Source organism: Pezoporus occidentalis, unplaced genomic scaffold, assembly GCF_034315485.1.
Source record: "Pezoporus occidentalis ecotype Australia unplaced genomic scaffold, CSIRO_AGI_Poc_V1 ctg262, whole genome shotgun sequence".
Taxonomy (NCBI): domain Eukaryota; kingdom Metazoa; phylum Chordata; class Aves; order Psittaciformes; family Psittacidae; genus Pezoporus; species Pezoporus occidentalis.
In genome coordinates, this window is record NW_026914523.1 from 371,700 (window position 1) to 389,565 (window position 17,866).

At 54.0% G+C, this 17,866-nt stretch overlaps 1 protein-coding gene across 9 annotated transcripts in view; it reads right to left on the reverse strand.

The window, feature by feature from the left end:
- Window positions 1-17,866, reverse strand: part of NCOR2 (nuclear receptor corepressor 2) — a 237,005-nt gene that overhangs the window by 65,061 nt on the left and 154,078 nt on the right. For 4 of the 9 annotated variants that reach the window (XM_062624127.1, XM_062624131.1, XM_062624130.1 and 1 more), the window contains exons 10-14: window positions 17,408-17,595; window positions 16,008-16,104; window positions 13,468-13,646; window positions 10,348-10,402; window positions 8,153-8,251 (exon numbers count right to left, since the gene is read on the reverse strand). In XM_062624127.1, coding sequence (XP_062480111.1) covers window positions 8,153-8,251; window positions 10,348-10,402; window positions 13,468-13,646; window positions 16,008-16,104; window positions 17,408-17,595 — 618 coding nt within the window. The remainder of the gene's footprint in view (window positions 1-8,152; window positions 8,252-10,347; window positions 10,403-13,467; window positions 13,647-16,007; window positions 16,105-17,407; window positions 17,596-17,866) is intronic. The other 5 variants (XM_062624136.1, XM_062624129.1, XM_062624134.1 and 2 more) reach the window with 3 other exon arrangements.

The following is a 17,866-nucleotide window of genomic DNA, read 5'->3' on the forward strand; positions in this document are numbered from 1 at the left end:
GCAGCTTTGCACAGCCCTTGCTATGTGCTCGCAGTGCGGTGACGCTTGATAACCCTCTCCCCATCATGTCACATTGTGTCACACCTCGACAGGGACTTCGGCACGAGCCCCATCCCCTGCAGCAGCCAGGAGCGCTCGCTCGCTGTGCCGCCTCTCCTGCGTGCAGGGCGCCAGCTCTGCACTTCTCCCACGGGTGACTTCAGACCAGTGGCATTTATGATGCTCTGGAGGGGCACTCAGCTGTGGAGCAGGCTCAGGCCGAGGTCACTGCACTCAATCAGGGAGTAGCAAATTAAAACCAGCTCGAGATAAGCCCAAAACAAAAGGCCTGCGCTAGGCTGGCCAGGAGCGCCTGGGATTTGCTTTGCTGCTTCTCTGGGAGCCCCAGCACGCTGTGATGGCCATGTGTGTGCATGAGGGCCTGCTGCCATCACCCTGAAGGTCCCACAGGGTCCTGTACCAGCACCACTGGGCAGGATGCACGGCACTCTGCGGCACAGTCATCAGGATTTGGCACTTAGGTCCCCATAGGACAGTGAACAGAGAATCTCTGCCAGGAGCAGGGCTGGTATAACACAGCCACGACTTCTCCACCACTCACATCCATCCTACCACCTGCTTTCAAACTCTCCCTCTGGCTCATCACACCAATGGGAGCCAGGAGACGTACTCAGCACCAGCCTCCTCTTTAGCCACCAGGCTGCCCAGACACCTGAGGTCTCCCATGGAGCATCCTTCCCCTTTTGCTGATGCCACTGCAGAGAGGTAGGAGCACCCACCACTGAGGTTTGATGCTGCATGGCCAGTTACAGCACTGCTCCCTGCATTTCCCTACCCATCCCATGGATGGATATGGAGCACAGGAAGGATGGCTTAGAAATACATTTATGTACCACATAACTAACTCTCAGGGCCCAGTGGCTCTGATCCAATGGTCTGGAACGCCTCAGCCCTCGCTGCCACCCACTACTGCACATCCTGGCTTCTCACGACCATGCATGGCACCCTCCACTCATAGGAGAAACCACAAAGCAAAACAAGCCGCTGCCAAAACAACAAGGAGAGGAAGAGGAATGTCTGCCGGCGACTTGGCTTTGATCGCTTCCACCCGGGGCTGGGTTTGATGCGGAAGCGAGCTGAAGAATCAAAGGGCCAGGGCTTGGATTTGATAAGACCGATACAGAACGTGGGCCTCGCTCGGCACACAACCCGACCGCGACGGCCTGGAGCTGAGCTGCTCCTCTGCTGGTAAACAATAAACTCCACAAGACAGCAATCATTGCATGGCAGAGATGGAAAAGGCTGGTGCTGTGCCCAGCATCCCGGGAGGCACCGAGCAGGCCACAAGACACGGCCGGTGCCAGCAGCAAAGTGCCGGCAGCCGCAGTGGGGCTGTCCTGCTGTGCCGTGGGAAAGTCCTGTGCCATGTCCCAGGCTGCCGGTCCTGGGGGTGAGCAGCATGCTGGGGACAAGGAGAGGGGCTGGCTGTGCGACTGTTAGGGATGCTGGACCCTGCAGCATCGCTCGCCAGGGCATGGCACAACCAGAGCATGGGCTCATCTCGGGCAGCACCAAGAGCCCCCTGGGCAGGGGCCCCTGTGCAGCTCAGCGGGTGCTGGTGCCTTCCCACCGCTCGCTCCCTGGTCTCAGTGATTGTTACAGGACCCTGCTCACTCAGCTCCCTCCTTAAACCACCGAGGGCTTTTCCATAAGAGGAAATGTTTCTTTTCTGGGTCGCTGCTGAGTTTTTTTAACAAGTGATTTGATTGCTTGCGAAGGGAAAATGACCCGAGGGGAAGAGAGCGTAATGTTTGGAAGCACTGGAGATGAGCCCCCGCTCTGTCCCAGGCGGAGAACACGTGTTTTCTCTTCCCTGTGGTTTGCTTTACCCTGCTCCCCCCCCCTGCTCGCAGCTCCCCGGCCGCACGCCGACCCTGCTCTGAGCACAGCCAACAGAGGAAGGTGCCGGGTCAGCAGCCCGTGGGATGCAGAGCAGCATCCATGCATTCCACAGATGCAGTGGGGGCAAAGCAAACCCTGTATCTGGAGCAGCTTTCTCTGGATTTTCAGCTGTGCTTGCTTTAGACAGCAACTTAGCAATGACACAGAATACTTCCCATCCATTCCCAGTCAAACCTGGATCACAACAACCAATAGAACAACTCATCCCAAAATCCAACTGCCTCTATCACTCCCCGTCTCGCTGGGAAGATGCTGCATTAACACCAGGGTCACTAATGCTCAGCCCAGATCCCAAATCCCTGTCTTGAGAAGTACTCACATGGGTGCAGGCTCGCCAGGAGGATGCATCAACCTGCTGCTGGAGAAACACGAGTCCCAACTCGGGAGCCAACCACAATGGGGGGTTCACGTCACTTGTAAGTGACTTGTATTATCACTAACTCAGATGCAATCAAGCTGCATGGAAGACCCTGGTTGTGGTGGTCAAAGGATCCATCAGCAAGTGGTCCATCAGCAAACCCGTGCCTGATGCCTGTCCCTGCTCCAAGCACGCAGGTCTCTGTGCTGACCCTGCGCTGCCAGCAGCCCATGAGGCCGTGCTGGGACCTGGGGACCATCCTCCCCCAGCAATGCATCCTTTGATTCTTTTCCCAAATATGGCCACATCGTTCTCATTTAATCACCCCCAAAACTGCAGCTGGGATTTCAGGAATGTGAGTTTCCATTGTGTTTGCCTGATTATGCTGCCTGGAGGGGCGGCAGGGCTTTGGAAAGCTGCAATGCCCTTGAAATGGAGGAATGGGCATGATGTACCTCACGGGGAACACCTGGGGGACAGGGTATGGGAGCCCAGCTGGAAAGAGCAGGTGCCAATGGAAGGTTACAGGATCAGTATTAGCTCAAACTAGCTGTTCTCACAGCTTCCCACCTCTACGCAGGCACCCTGATGCTCAACAGCATCACACAGAAGCACCCAAGGGATAAATGCGAGACATTTCTCCCCAGGAGGCTGCACTCCAGCAGGACCAGGACCACAGGGTCTGACCAGATGTGATGACTTCTCACGGGTCCTGCAGCCTCAGCCTGGCTGAGCAGGTCTCCCCAGCCACCAGCAGTGCTCTCACACTGCAGATCTGGGCCTGGCCAGATGATGAGCCAAATTCAATCACTCTGGTGTTCTGGCAGCGAGGTCAGTCTACACACAACAGCAGGATGGGGCTTACCTGGGGTACAGGACAGCAAGCAGGGCACCTCACAGCAACATCCCATCACAACACACCCTGCCACTGACATCCCAGGCAAACTGCTCCATCACAAACCTGCTCTGCAGATAACCCCAGTACTCTTTAAAACACGGCACTAAAGTCAGCACAGGCTTAAATGCTTGCGGAATGTATTTACAGGTGTTCGTGGCAGCAAAGTTTAGCAGCCACATCCAGGCCTGTTTCAGGGTGAGAGGCTGCATTATTAAACCAGGATTTTATGACAGGTTATCTCCCCACATCTGAAAGAGAAGCTGTCGAGTCCTTTGTCACTAATGAGGAGCCACTCCCTTGACTGATCATAGTCAAACACTTCCCAGATATAACTACCCTTCACCTCATTATCCACTGTAGTCAGTGGAGCAGGGGCACATGCATGATGTGCAGTGTAAGAGGCAGCTCGCTGAGCTCCAGACCCGATCCTTGCGGATGGAGGAGAGGTGGTGGCGCAGCAAGGTTGGACCTAAGCGGGTGCTCTGCTCCTGCATCAGGGATGGGGAGCATGGAGCCACGGACCTGTGGGCAGGCAGCACCCATGTGTCAGTCCGAGCCCTGCCAGCCAGGACAGGGCTTCCATGAATCAAGTACTGGTGTTGTTTATACAGCTCCAGGCTGGGGCTGTTTATCCGCGTCAGCGAGGGGAATGGTTTGTGTTTGGGGAGGGCGGGACAGCGGCGGGACGGATAATTCCATTTGGGTTTTGGCAGGGGACGGGAAGAGGGTGGGCCTGGGAAAGGCTGTCAGCCCTGGCAGGGACCACGCTGGCTGCCAGGCCAGGTCACACCACAGGGCCCAGCCCCACCAGTACAGCTCTGGCACTGCTCCCCAGTTGAGAAATGGGGGGTCGGGGTGGAGCTGGTCCCCCCGGGTGCCATGGAGTGAGTCCTCGAAAGCATCAGCGCTCACACACACAGGGCCCTTCCGCCAGGGGCTACATGAGCACTGTCTGACAGCAGCGCCAAGGGGGACGGTGTGACGGCACGTCCCGCTCCATCCATCCATCCCTCCATCCATTCATCCACACATGACTTCATCTGAGTCAGCCCAGGGCGGGCAGGCGGCTCCTCGGCCGCTCATCGCCGCTGGTGACTGACCCGCTGCTGGAGCGGCTTTTCCTGGCGGGATGACCAGCCGTCTCCCCATCAAGGCACTGCGGGGAAGCTCCAGGGATTCTCCCCTGGGAATTCACCAGCACTGACACAGGAAGCGCGACTTGCGCGCTGCAGCGACGTGGGCACCGCTGCTCCAAAAGCAAAGGGAATATACTGTGGAATAAAAACCCTGCGCTGTGCACGGAATAATTATGCTGAAATAAAGGCACTTTTCCTCCAGCACAGCTTCAGCCCAACACCTGTGCTACCGCAGCCCGGCTGAGCAGCTTGCCCAAAGAGGAGACACATGGCACTAACTGCCTAGCTTCGATTTTCATAGCATCCCAGATTGGTTTGGGTTGAAGGGACCTTAACGCTCATCCGGCTCCAACCCCTGCCACGGGCAGGGGCATCCTCCACTAGAGCAGCTTGCTCCAAGCCCCTGTGTCCAACCTGGCCTTGAGCACTGCCAGGGATGGGGCAGCCACAGCTTCTCTGGGCACCCTGTGCCAGCGCCTCAGCACCCTCACAGGGAAGAGCTTCTGCCTAAGAGCTCATCTCAATCTCCCCTCTGGCAGGTTAAAGCCATTCCCCTTGGCCTGTAACTACACACCCTTGGAAAAAGTCCTTCTCCAGAACTCGTCAGCGCCCTGAGGTAATTTTTGGTGCCCCCACTACAGGACTGGGGGCATTTGCAGCGAAGCTCTCTGGAATACCCTAAAGAATGACTGCAATAGCCCCCAAAGGGGCTTTCATCTACACAAGGGCCTTTCAATACAGGCTCATTCAAAATCATGCAGATGAATTCATCAGATTCATGCTGATTATTGGATCAGATTGTTTTACCATGACACAAACTTCTTTATTTTCTTTTGTTTCCAGTGACAAATTACACACTTGGAAGTTATTCCTCTTCCTAGTGATCCCCCCCTTGCAGGGTTCAATGGCGTTTTCCGTACCTGAACACAGTGGATTAGTTTAGAAAGGCTCTTTATCTCAGGAGCCCAAATATTCCACACAATGATCCATCAGATGGGAACACCTTTCACCCACCAGCACCGGGGCAGGCTCTATGGCAGGACCATGCACCCTGCCTCGGAGCAGGCGGCTGCTCCACGTTCTGACAAACTGGAAGCAGAAGCGTGCGAAGTCCCTGCTTTTGGCAGAAGATTTTCAGCACTAAGTAGCAGTTTTATGAGGAATATCCTTTGCCCGGGGACCATCAGCCAGGGAGCAGTGGGATTCTTACTTTTTAATGGACTTTTAATAAGTAGGCCACAATGAGAGCCTTGACACCAGAGGAGCTTTGTTTCTCCGTGTAATTATCTCCACTTTGCTCTCAAGCTCCTCCAAGAGCAAGGAAGACCACCAGCCTCTCCATGAGGAAAGCAGTGAGAAAACAGTGCAGGGCCACTTGAAATGCTATTTGTGCCAGACCCCATCCACTCCTCTCATCTGATCTGAAGTCCACCTCGCCTGCCCTCCTCTAAAATCAATTATAGCTCACTTCTGGCGTTTAACTGCTTGAACCCTTATCAGCAGCAAAACCTGTGCTTGGAGCACAGGGAACACAGCACCATGTCTCCCAGTGCTGGGGGAGGATGGCTCACAGCCCCACTCCTCCCTGTATGCTGTCCCACCATGTCTCCCGTCCTGCATTCTGTCACCATCTCTGATGGCTGAGACTGGGCAGGTGAAGGGAGATCACCTGGTGCTGGAGCAGCCCCACACTGCTGCTCCCCAGCACAGCTCTGACTCTCTATGAGGCTACATGGGCAAGAGCCTCCCCTCCACAGCATCATGCCCTTCCCAAGCCTGCTTGTAGGCTCTCCCAGTGCTCCCCTGCTTGCAGCCTTGCAGGAAATGGATGCAAGCAACATATAGAAATACTGGAGGTGTCACAGCACTAAGTGTGCATCTCAAGACCCCCCAAGATCTCTGTGGGAGAGCTGGATTCTAAGCTCTGCACTTCTTTCCCACTACTATTCATGCAAGCAGCCCTTGGGTCTCACAGCTTGCCTGAACATCCCACCTTCCACCTGAGCACTGACTCAAGGATCTGATTCTTCTTTCAGAATCAATAATGATCTGGTTGAGGTCTGCTGCAGTGGACGTGAATCTGCTCCCTTCAGTGCCCAGCAGCCTCACTCTTAATAAGTTACTAATATTGCAGCCCCCTGCTTGCAAAAATAGTCCTGCCTTTTACTACGGTTGTAAAGTAAGTACTATGGGATGCAGTTAAGTCCCTGCTCCCAAAAGCTGGAACAGAACAAGGCTCCAAACAGCAGCACACAATCTCCACTGCCCAGGCTGGACCAGACTCATAAGCAAGGGAAAACACCATGGGAAATACTGTAGCTAGCGATGCTTTGGATACCCTTAAACCCCAAAACACAAATAGTACCTGCTGGGTGCAGGCCAAGGCAGGTCTGTGGCCACAGCGGGAGGTAGGCAGATGCAGAGAGGAGCATTAGATTGCCTCTCTCCCTCCACACTTGCTCAACTTCACACTGAAACCAGAATTTGCTATGCTAAATGTCTCCACCACTAACAAGAAACAAATGTGGTCTCATGTTCTAGTTGCTGTGATCTAACAAAACAGACCATGGTAAACACTATAAAAATGTACTGGAGGGAACCACCCTGTGTTTGCTGGGAGAGGGACTGGATAATCTAATAGGGCTTTATCCATCCCTAATGTGTCTGAAAGAAAGAAGGGAAAATTGGGCCCTGTCCATGACATTCGTCATGTGCTAGCTATTCTGATGTCTTAATGCTGCAGAAATCAAATTGGAGCGAGGCTACCTATCTGCCTCCCAATCAGGACCTCGACCCAAGTGCTGCTTTTTATGGCCATGCAGCGTGAGGAGCCGCTGATGTCAGTGGTGGCACAGGCCAGGCCAGCTTTTCCATCCCTATCTCCACGTTATCTGGAGAGATGCTTCCTTTGTGGTCACCCCACTCTCCTCATGACATGGATAATTGTTCATTCATGGACCTGGGGATGGACCTGAGGGACCTTCCTCTGGCTGAAAGCATTTGCAGGGACAAGGTACCTGCCCAAGAGGTTAGCACTTATCTGGGTATCGTGGTATCAGCAGCAACACTGGCATGGTCATGTCTAGATCTCTATCTTGGCCATGGTAACGGCCAAGGGTTGATTCAGTCACCTACCCCAGCATCTCATGGTGTCCTAGGTACCGGCCCGGCCCTCATCCAAAGAGTTAAGGGTCTCCTCCAGCTACAGCACCAAATCTGCAAGCCCTCAAGAAGACCTCAGACACCCTCCAGCACTTCTTACAGACTGATAAGCCTCTGCTCAGGTGGTCACCAGAAGTCATTCCCACTCAGCTCATTCTCCTCTTTGCACAGGTGCAAGGTAGAAGCACCCCAAACCAGCTCCCAGGAGCCCCATCCCCATCAGCGCACTGGCTGCTGTCTCCAGAGTGGAGAGAGAAGAGGCTCCACTTGGCTCCTGCCCGCAGCTACAGGCTGCACGGGCAACCTTGTGCTACCCCTGACACGCAGCCAGGTTTTCTGCATTCGCTCCATCCCCTTCCTTTTCCAAGCATCCTGGATTTGTTATTTGCTTTTTGAAAGCTACTGTGACCTTGGCATAGGAACGGACAAACATCAACCACCAGAAAACAGCACGTTCTGAAAAGCTACACAGAGCAAAACCACAGCCCTGTTGCAGCCTGCACGAGAGACCTCCATCTGGGGAGGGGAGGAAAGCAGCATCTGGGGTGCTCAGAGAAGGTGCTGCTGAGAGGCTGCAAGTGCAAAGCAGTGCAAAGCACTCAGCCCAATGTTTCCATGGGTTCCTCCAGCTCTTACCTGGCCCTTCCCACGCCTCCGGTAGTTTCTTCTTACAAGGTTCTTGTAGTTCTCATTCTTCTTGGTCAGGTAGTAATACAGGACACAGTCTGCCACCGTCTGCAAGGACACAGCGAGTCAGGGAACAGCAGGTCCCATCCCATGGCACTATCAGGGCGCAGACTTCAAGGAGCAGTGCTCAGGCCCTGCCATCACCAGGTCTCCTGCTGCTTCTGAAGATCTGCAACCCAAACACCTCCCTCCCAAAGCCCTTCATTGGAGCTGGAAGAGGAGAGCAATGTACGCTGTCCTAGTAAAAACACTGAGCTCTTCCAAGGGACAGACTATGGCCATCCCACAGGCATGCTGAGATGGAGATGGGGTGCAGAGCAGAAAGCACCCCATGTTGGATGCTAACGGGGAAAGGGCTGACCCCAGATGACTGTGGCAACTGAAGGCAGGAGGAGAGTCACCCTCTGTCGGGGTTACGTGAGGCACAACCTGCCATGCAACTGTCAGCTCGTGTTATGTGCAGATGTTAAGCTCACTGGCTTAACTAGCTCATATGACTTTCTCATGGTCAGACTGAGATCCTGGCACGCAGGAGCCACCATCCCAACTGCAAGTCCAGCAGTTGGCTCTATGAGCACCATCCCAGATTAGACCCGTTAGGAAAACATGGAACCATTGCTGGGACGTATCCTGATCCTGAGCAGCAGAGTGTTCAACACTGGGAAAAGTCCTTTGCTGAACTGTCCTGGCACCTGAACGCTGGTCTTGGGCTACACTTTCATACCCAGGATCTGCATGAACAGACCCATCGCACCTGGAAGCACCCAGGAGCAGGGTGCTGCTGCGTGCTCCCAGGGGCTGCGCTCTCCCTATCCCTGTGCAAGGAGAGGAACCATGTGCAAAACCAGATTGCAACTTTTAAAGTGTTAATTGGATCTCTTTCTAATCTAGCCCTGATTATACACACACACACAAGAACACAAAAACTTACAGTCATCTGTTCCAAGGGCTAAGATCACTATTTTTTTTATAATGCAATTTAAAAATCTATTAATTCATTACATTGAGCCATACTTTGCATCTCTCTCCAACAGGATAATGGATGTGTTCTGTATCATAATTACAGCCTGATTTACAAATGAGTACAAATAAAATTAGAAGACATTTTACAGCTTGGAACACAGGCTGGATTGTGAGCATCATCCAAGTCCCACCGCTTTCGGCTTCAGCAAGTGGGAAAGGCTGGAAAGCGCCTGGGATCTTACAGCAACAGCAGCAGCACAAGGTTGCTGCTGGCCTTTGCCTGCTTGCTGCTTTGGAAAGAAAAGGCAAGGCCTTAGGAATTATTTCCCCAGCCTGAATCACGCAGAATCAGAGAATAATTTAGGGTGGATGGAAGCTCTGCAGGTCAGCCCGTGAAAGCAGAGGGGTTCCCCCAGAGAGAGTGGACACTGTGTAGATCAAACACTGTATGAGATGGGCAGAGGATGCAGCTACCTACAAGTAGCTCTCAAATGTCTCCTGCTCAGGGGAGCACCTGGTCCACCACTGTCTTTCCAGGCTGTTTGTCCAGGATCTGCCCATATGGCCAGTTCCACAGAAGGTACCTGGCCTTGCTCAGAATGGGAACAGGGACTTGCTCTCCCTTCAGATCTCTTTTTCAAACCTTTCCTCCATCAGCAAAAAGGAGAAGTCCCAGAAGCACGACACAGAGGCTTGGGAAAGGTCAGGCCCTCCGGCAAGCTAAACAAAAGGGGAGGTGTGTGTGCCTACATGACACCAACCCAAACTGCTGGAGGAACTGGGACTCAGCCCATCCTCAGCATCCCTAACCTGAGCAAAGAGGGGACCCGTCTGCTTTGTGCTGGGCAGCAGCGTACCCACCCTGCTGTGTGACAGCCTGGCTGGTGCAAACTGCTCCAGGAGATGCTGGGAAGCAGCTCGCCAGGCAGATCACGGAGGGCTGCAACGCCTACATGCCAGGCTGGATGCATTCACACATCTCCCAGATCCAAACTCCCTGACGCTGACTCAGTCCCTTGTCTCTGCAGGGAGCCAGGAGGCATCTGGACCATGACCAGGACTCTGAGCCACCACCACCCACAGGTGCCCAGCATCCACTGGCTGCTCCAGCACCAAAGGGAGGGAGATGTGATGGAGAAGAGACAGCGTGAGGCAGGTTAAAGCCAGGTAGGGATGCTTACCTTCCTGTCCAGAAAGGATGCGATCAGGCCAAAGTTCTTTGGATGCTGCATGAACCTGAGGAGCAAAAGGGAGAGGGTTAGCATGGGCTCTGGCTCTGACCCTCTTGCAGCTGGGCTGCCATGCCCTGTGTGCCTGGAGCAGCAAGAGCACCTCCCTGAGGGACCCAGGGGTTTGAGAAAGTATTTGTCTGCTGCTCAGCTTCCCAGAAAGACAGGAACTTTATATTTAGCCCACTGCAGCCGGGCTGGTCAGCAGCTCCAATGAGCAGATGTTCATCACAGGGTGGGAGAGGGCAGGGGGGCTGCTCCCAGAGACACCCAAGCCCGTACCAATGGCAGGATGGGCACAGAGCTGCACACATGGTTGAGGCTTCAGGATCTGGCAAGGAAAGGGTGAAGAATTGCCATCAATGCCAAAGCATCCTGCAGCATGGCTGGGGGTGCCCCTGCTGCTGAGCGGGACCCCAGGCCTGGCTGGGCTGTCAGGAGCAGCTGCAGAGGACAGGAAGGGAAACCCAAGCCCCAGGAGGAAGCTGCCACGTTGCCGAGTTGCTCAAGAGATCCCCAGTGCCACGGTGGCTGTGAGGAGCTGTCAGCAGGATCACCCCTGGTTCCGGCAGCCCAGGAGGGTGCATCACCCACTGCGGGTAGATGTCCCCAGGCACAGAGATGTCTCCTCCAACAAATCCCTTTGCTTAGCTGGTGGGGAAGCATCTCAGGCCAGCAAGCCCTTGGCAGGAGGTGCTGCTGCTGGCAGGAGGATGGTTAACCACTGCATCACCAAAGCACGAGGAGCCTGGTGAGTGGTGACTTTGCTCCAGGGCTGCCACCAGCATGGGCTTTGCCCACAGGAGCAGAGTGGTCAGTGTGGCACGTGTGGTTTGTCAGCTCTCTGGAGCTACCGGCCCTATGCCCCATGGAAATGGATCACAGGGAAGAGGTGGGTGAGCTGTGGTGTGGGTGCTTAATGGGGTCCCCAATCTCTATCCCAAAGGCAACTGTGACCTTTCTGTCACTTGAAGGGTAAAAATTACCTCCCCAGATATAATACAGACACCAAGAGAGATCCCCCCCAAAACATGTGAAAGAGAAAAAAGAAACCAGAAATGCTGGGGGTGAGGGGAAAGATAAGAGCTGGGCTGCTCAGACAGGCTGGAATCAGAACACAGAGCTGGAGAGGCACCCAGCACAAACCAACAGACGGGGTTTTCAAGGCCATGTTATCAGTGATGTTAACACAGCCTTGTGAGCAATGCAGACAACAACACGTTGTTTTTCATAAGCCAGATTGTGTCCCCATAACAAGGATGGATGTTGTCTTCTTATGGTGCCCAGCACAACAAGGCCTTGGTGCCTGAGCAGGACCAAGGGGTACCACAGCCTTCACCAGCGAACCACAGCCCCCCTGGCGATGAGCGCTCAATAGAGAGACCTGAAATCCTGCCCAGAAGCAAATCAAATCAGACTCTTCCTTGTGGTTATGTTTTGACAGCTAAGATAGTTCAGACCTGGAGCTTGTCAGCCTTGCAGTGCCTGGCTGCTTTCTCCAAGAGCCCTCACCGTGAAGGCTGAATAAAAGGTTACATCAGGTTTTCATGGTCTCAGGAAGAGGCCAGCTCTGGGTCACAATCACAGATGACACAAGTCTGGTTCACTTTAAAAACCCAGGCTAGGAGCAACAGCACACCAGGCAGCTCAGCTACCCGCACACTGGGATCGGGGCGGGAGCTGGGACAGGACCCATGGCCCTCCTTACAGCTCCTAAGTACCAATCTCTTCAGATGAGCTTTGTGAGAGCCCTGAAATCCTGCTGTATTTATGCCTCAAGCTCTGCATCACCCACGGTGATGACACAGAAACCACCGTGCACAGCAGGATGCATGAGCTGGGTGTGGATTCTTCCAACCCCATTAGGCAGGCACGGCCCCGCCATTAAAGCCCAAGTAATTAGTCTTTGCGTCATTTGCGGGCAAGCCTTGCTGTTTGGGGTGTCACATTTTAAGGCTAATTAGCAATGAGGATTCTCCTCTACCAAAGGCTTGGAGGCGGTTTGCCTGTTTTGTTCCCTTTCGGTCTGCCTTGGCAATTAGTTATTTCAGCAGCAAACAGGAGTCGTCACAAGCAGGGACAGGAGGAGGATCCCGGACATGGAGGAGCTTCCAGCTTGGCTGGCTGTGGGCCTGCTGCTTATCCATGGAGCTATCCCATCATCGTATGGAGGCCAGATTAAGGAAGCGCTGCTGCAAGGGATGAGGTGGCTGTGATGCACCCACATACCTCCATGTCCCACATGTCCACAGCAGTGAGCTGGAGTTGAACTTCAGCTGTGTTTTCACAGACACATTGATACATTTGGGGCACCAAGGATGCTCTGGTCCTCCAACCTGGGCCCCCACTGGGCTACGAGATACAGGGGAGTCTGGATGTGAGGCTAAGCTGGGACCCACAGCTTGGCTGACAGCACAGTGGTACCCAAGGGAAGGGATCAGCAATCCCCCAAGTGATCTCACAGTTGACAAAGTGAAGCTGTTCTCCAGCACTGCTCGCAAACAGGAGAAAGCACCGCAGCCAGAGTCTGCATGTGTCTGATGTGGGAATGCATCCATGGAAACAGCAGCTGGTGGCAAATCCTGCAGACAGCAGGATGGAGCACCGAGGGACCGGCACCAGCTGGAAGCTGCAGCCTGAGGGGGCCTACATGGGGGAGCTGGATGTTGACAGCCCCAAGAATCCCCCTGGACACACAGTGCTCAAAAGACAGCATGTAAACCCAAAACCAGATGAGCGTATGGAGCACTGGGTTTCATTGGTGCTATCCTTCAACTGGCTGATGGGGATGGGAATGCAGAAGCAGAAAAACTTCTAGTTCTCCCCATGAGCAGCAGCTCTGCTCAGGCACACGATCACACCAACCATACAGAAAGGCCTGAGGTTTCTGTGCAGGTCCATCACGCTGTGCCCAGGCCCAAGGCAGCACAGACTCCGACTGTATCCCTGGGGGAAATCCATTCTCCTTGGGAAATCCATGTCCCAGTGCACTGGGGCCCTGGCCAAAGCATTGCATGGGTCCTGCCCACACTTCCCAAGGGCTACACACAGAGATGTATGGGCTGCACTCACTTTTCCCGGAAGGTCTCCTTCTCCTGCTCGCTCCACATGTTCATCACCTGCCGGTCCTTGTAGACCTTCATGGGGTCATCCATGAGGCCGTTCATGTTGATGAATTTAATGCGCTGCTGGTCAGCATCGTAGAGCATGGGTGGGATGACAGCGAGCTGGCGCATCTGCTTCTCTAGGTTCTGTGGGGAAAGCAGAGAGAACAGTTGGTCAGCACCACGGGCCCGTGGGGACCGAAGGGGACAGATGTTCGAGAGGAAAGGACAGGCGGAGGAACAGGAGAATTCAAAAGCAAGCACCAGACAGCTTTATTGCTGGAGTAATTGTAAATGAAATGCTGAAAGAGGCTATTGCTGTCAGCCAGGAAATAATGAATGTTTCAGTCTGAAATAAAAGGCTTTAAGATACCATGTGGAAATGTCTGACTTAAGCAAAAAAGCTCCTGACCATGACCAAGACAAATCAGAGCAGAAGTGGCACAGGGAATGCAAACCCCAAACCCATGGCCATATGGAGGGGTTCAGCCCTACAGCCCAAATTCCAAGGGAAGCAGGTCAGCTCTCAAAGCCTATTGAAAGGGAGAGCAGAGGAGACGTAGTGTTTCCCTTCCACAGGAAACCTAATCTTGTTCCAAGAGGCTTCAAATGTCACTGCAACAGGACCATCATTCCTGTCTTTCCTCTCACTGCAACACCCTGGGACATAACCTGACGCCTTTATTCCATCCTATTCAAGCATAAAGTTCATCCAGAGCCCTGGCTGCACACCAGGACAGGACAGACTGGGCACACTGGTTTCCTTAAGTATTTGCAACAGAGTGGCCAATGTGATGTCTCATTTCTGCTGTCCCTTGCCTGAACGCTGGGACTGTCCCTTCAGCTGGCCCCCTGGCACAGGGGGATGGCTCTGACCACCCTCTTTGCTAGCAGCAGCACCCCTTTGAGTCCTGTCACCTGCAATGGCACTGGTCAGACATAGATTCCAGCCCTTAACCCAGGAAGGCCAGGTCTCAAGTGTTGTTATGTTAAACTACAGCCGGATGCTAGCTCCTGGGAGAACAGTAATGTCCAATCCTTCCCGCAACCAGGCCTGCCCAGCACCACTCTGCTTCCCTGCTGTGACTGATCAGACCCATCCTCCTCTTCCTAAAACACAACTCTCTGCACACACAGGAATGCTTCAACTCATCCCATCACGTTTCTCATCCTCATTGGGACACCTCCCGTTGAGCAACCATCTGCTCAGATGCCCTGGGGGTGTCACCTCATTGTGGGAGGTCAGGACAGCTTGCAGCCAGAGCATCTACCCTGGCAGCCACAGAGAGCCCCAGCCAAAAGGAGAAAGCCAGGGCAGGCAGGGGCAGCAGGCAGGAGCACTGCCTGCAGCAGGGCCTCTCCCTGTGCCTGGAAGGGTGTCAGGGTGCAGAGACACCCTGCAGCATGCAGCCAGACCTCGCTCCTCTCCAGCAGCGTGCTGGGGCAGAGAGCTGGCCTCTGCCACCAGCGATGCTCCCTGGCTCTCACCTCCCTGCTCCTTCCAACCCTCTGGAAGGGCTGGAAGCTCCTCTGAGACAAGCACAGCAGTGCCTTGTGCTCAGCAGAATGCTATCAGCGTGCCGTTCAGCAGCGCACTCACTGTGCAGGAGGCTGGAGGCAATCCTCTAACGCTCCTCTTGGCCACGACCTCTGCAGAGCTGTGAAATTTCTCTCTGCTCCCGAGATCCATGTCCTCCAGGTCGTTGCCTTCACTGGCTAACAGCAAACTGCCCTGGAACCAGGGCAGGGAGCGACCCGTGGTGCACAGGCTGCAAACATCTCAGCTATTGCTGGGCAATGGCTGCTCTCCCCTCCCGAACGCAATCCATTCACTGCAGCTCGCTGCCGTGCCAAGAGAGTGGAACCCTTGTGAAACCAGATCCAAACGAAGCCAAGGTCACGGGGATGTTTCAAGATGAATGGAGCACTCCCAGAAGATGTGGGCCAACTGGCTCACATACAAACCATTCATTCCATAGGATTCCCCTGTGTCGAGCCACACAGCCCATTCAAAACAAAATGAAATGAAACAGAAAAACCCCTCCACCCGGCAGCCAGGGTGCTGGCTCCCTTCCTTTCCCTTCCCACCTCCAGTTCCAGTTTAAACCAATGGCCAGGAGGTGGTTGTGGGGTGCTACCCAGGAAGAGCAGCATCCTGAGGTTTCAGGTCCCAAAGAGGCAGTTTAATGCTGACAAATCCTACCCACTGACCACCAGCTCCCTGGGGTGCTTTGCTCCCTGTTTAGGTCCTGCAGAACCATTGCACAGCCCTGTTACCTGTCTTGGGTGGCTGGAAAGATGCTGCTGGGTATTAAATGAACACCTCACTTTGGATCCTGTCCAGAAAGCATATTAGGCATCACGGCAACCTCCCCAACCTCAGCGTGGCCTGAACTTAGTGGGATTTGTCTCTGATTTCCCCACGGGACCTGGCAGTGCGCTCTTGCCTTCCTCAGAGAAGAGTGGAGTGAGGAATGAAGAGGAGGAGAAAGGACAACCCGGTCTCACCTCTTGTTCTGAGAGCCCGTCGATGATTTCTGACACCTCATGCTCGCTGCGTGCAGCTGACATGGAGAGCCCACCGCTGCCCCTCTGTCCTACCCTGCTGGGAAAGGGCAGTGAAACACTCAGACACTGATGCTCCATTTCATAAGCAGCAAACCACATTTGTGACAGCTCAATGGCTCTGTGGTCCCCCTTGCTGACCTCCACCATGGCCATATCCAACACCCCATCTATGCCACCTCATCCCATGCTGCAGGAATGGTGCCTGCTGAAGCCCCATGGGCTCCCACAGCACTGTTCCCCGTGATCCCCAGATTTAGGGCTCACAGGACAAGAGCTTCAAACCACCTTCCTTACGTGTGCCGACCTCCTGGAATGCTACAACAGAAGGACATTTCATACCCAGCCATGCACTTCCCTGTATTTTATCCTGCTCATCGAACCACAGCAACAGTGGCATCAGTGTTACCACCAAGCCATTAGTACTGATGCCACAGCACCTGGCTTGCAAATGCTGTGGGAACTTTTAAATCAAAACCAGCCACTGACACCCCCCCCCCCCCCAGTATCATTTAATGTAACAGCCACAAGCCCCATGGAATTAAAACTTCTCTTATTAAGCAGGTAACAAATTAAAACATTTCTTCCTCAGTACCATTTCTCCCTGTCTCTTTAAGACAAAATAAAGCCACTAATTAGGAAGTCTGAGCCCATCTAGCTGTTAGTGGGGCATAAGATGAGGTGCTGGCAGAGGGGGTTTGGGTTCTGCACACATCAGCTGTCCCTGGGCAAGATCCTGGAACTGAAATGGGAAGGATGGAGAGTTTTCAGCAAGATCATGGATCCATGCCTCCTCCTGGCACAGAATAATGTGACCTCAAACTGTGCTCCCAATGAGGTGGAAAAACTGGACAGGGGATGGGAGAGACAGAGGACATTCTGCTCCCTCCCTATTACTTGTAGTCATTCCTATTAACTTCCACACGTTTCTTACCCCTGCCCAGGCTCTGATCAAAGCATATGCATGTATTAAATAACCAACATGACCAAATGGTCTCGTACATCTTAGTTTGGGCCCACCACTACGGCAATAGTTAGCACTGTCCTAGCCAGGTGCTAACACAAGAGAGCTGCCCCTTGCTCCAGTGTGGCCAGCCAGGAGGTCAGCAGCAGAGGGGACGCAGGCAACCACATTCCTGACATTTTTCCTTCTCTTTTGGCCCTGTGCTGAGCCATCCTGGGGAAAAAGCAGCAAAGCTGCTCGTCCGTTGGCTCCTGCTTTGACCAGACAGGGAGAAACGGGACTGACAGTCACCCCAGCCCGCTCCTCCCGCAAACAAGCCCCATGCCCATCCCCATAGAAAAGAGAAAGGCTGTCTGATACCAGCTCAGCCCCTTCCTACCGCTTCTCCTCTAACCTCTGCATGCGCTCTTGCAGTTCCCGCTGCTTCCGGATCTCCGGGAATTGCTTCTCATAGTATTCCCGCACTTTGCTCTCTTTGGCACGGCGCCGCGGGTTATTTTCAATGCGCTCCACTTTTTTTTCCCAGGCCTCCATCAGCTGGTCATAGCGCTGGCAAAACTTCTGTTCCTGAAGGGGCAGAGGGAGAGGGAGCTCAGGAGACTGCCGGGGAAGGGCAGCTCCTCCAGGCCTGTCCTTCCATGGCTGCTCACGCTGAGCGTGAGTCACGGTGCTTAAAGGAATACGGTTCATTAGGACACAGACACGCTCCAGGGTCTGTGATCAAACCCAGGGTGAATGCTCAAAACAGGCCATCAGGTACCCTTCAAGGCTTTTCCTTCCAGCCCCAACACCTTTGCTGAACCAGGACACTCATGCAGTGTGGCTGACCAAGGCCATG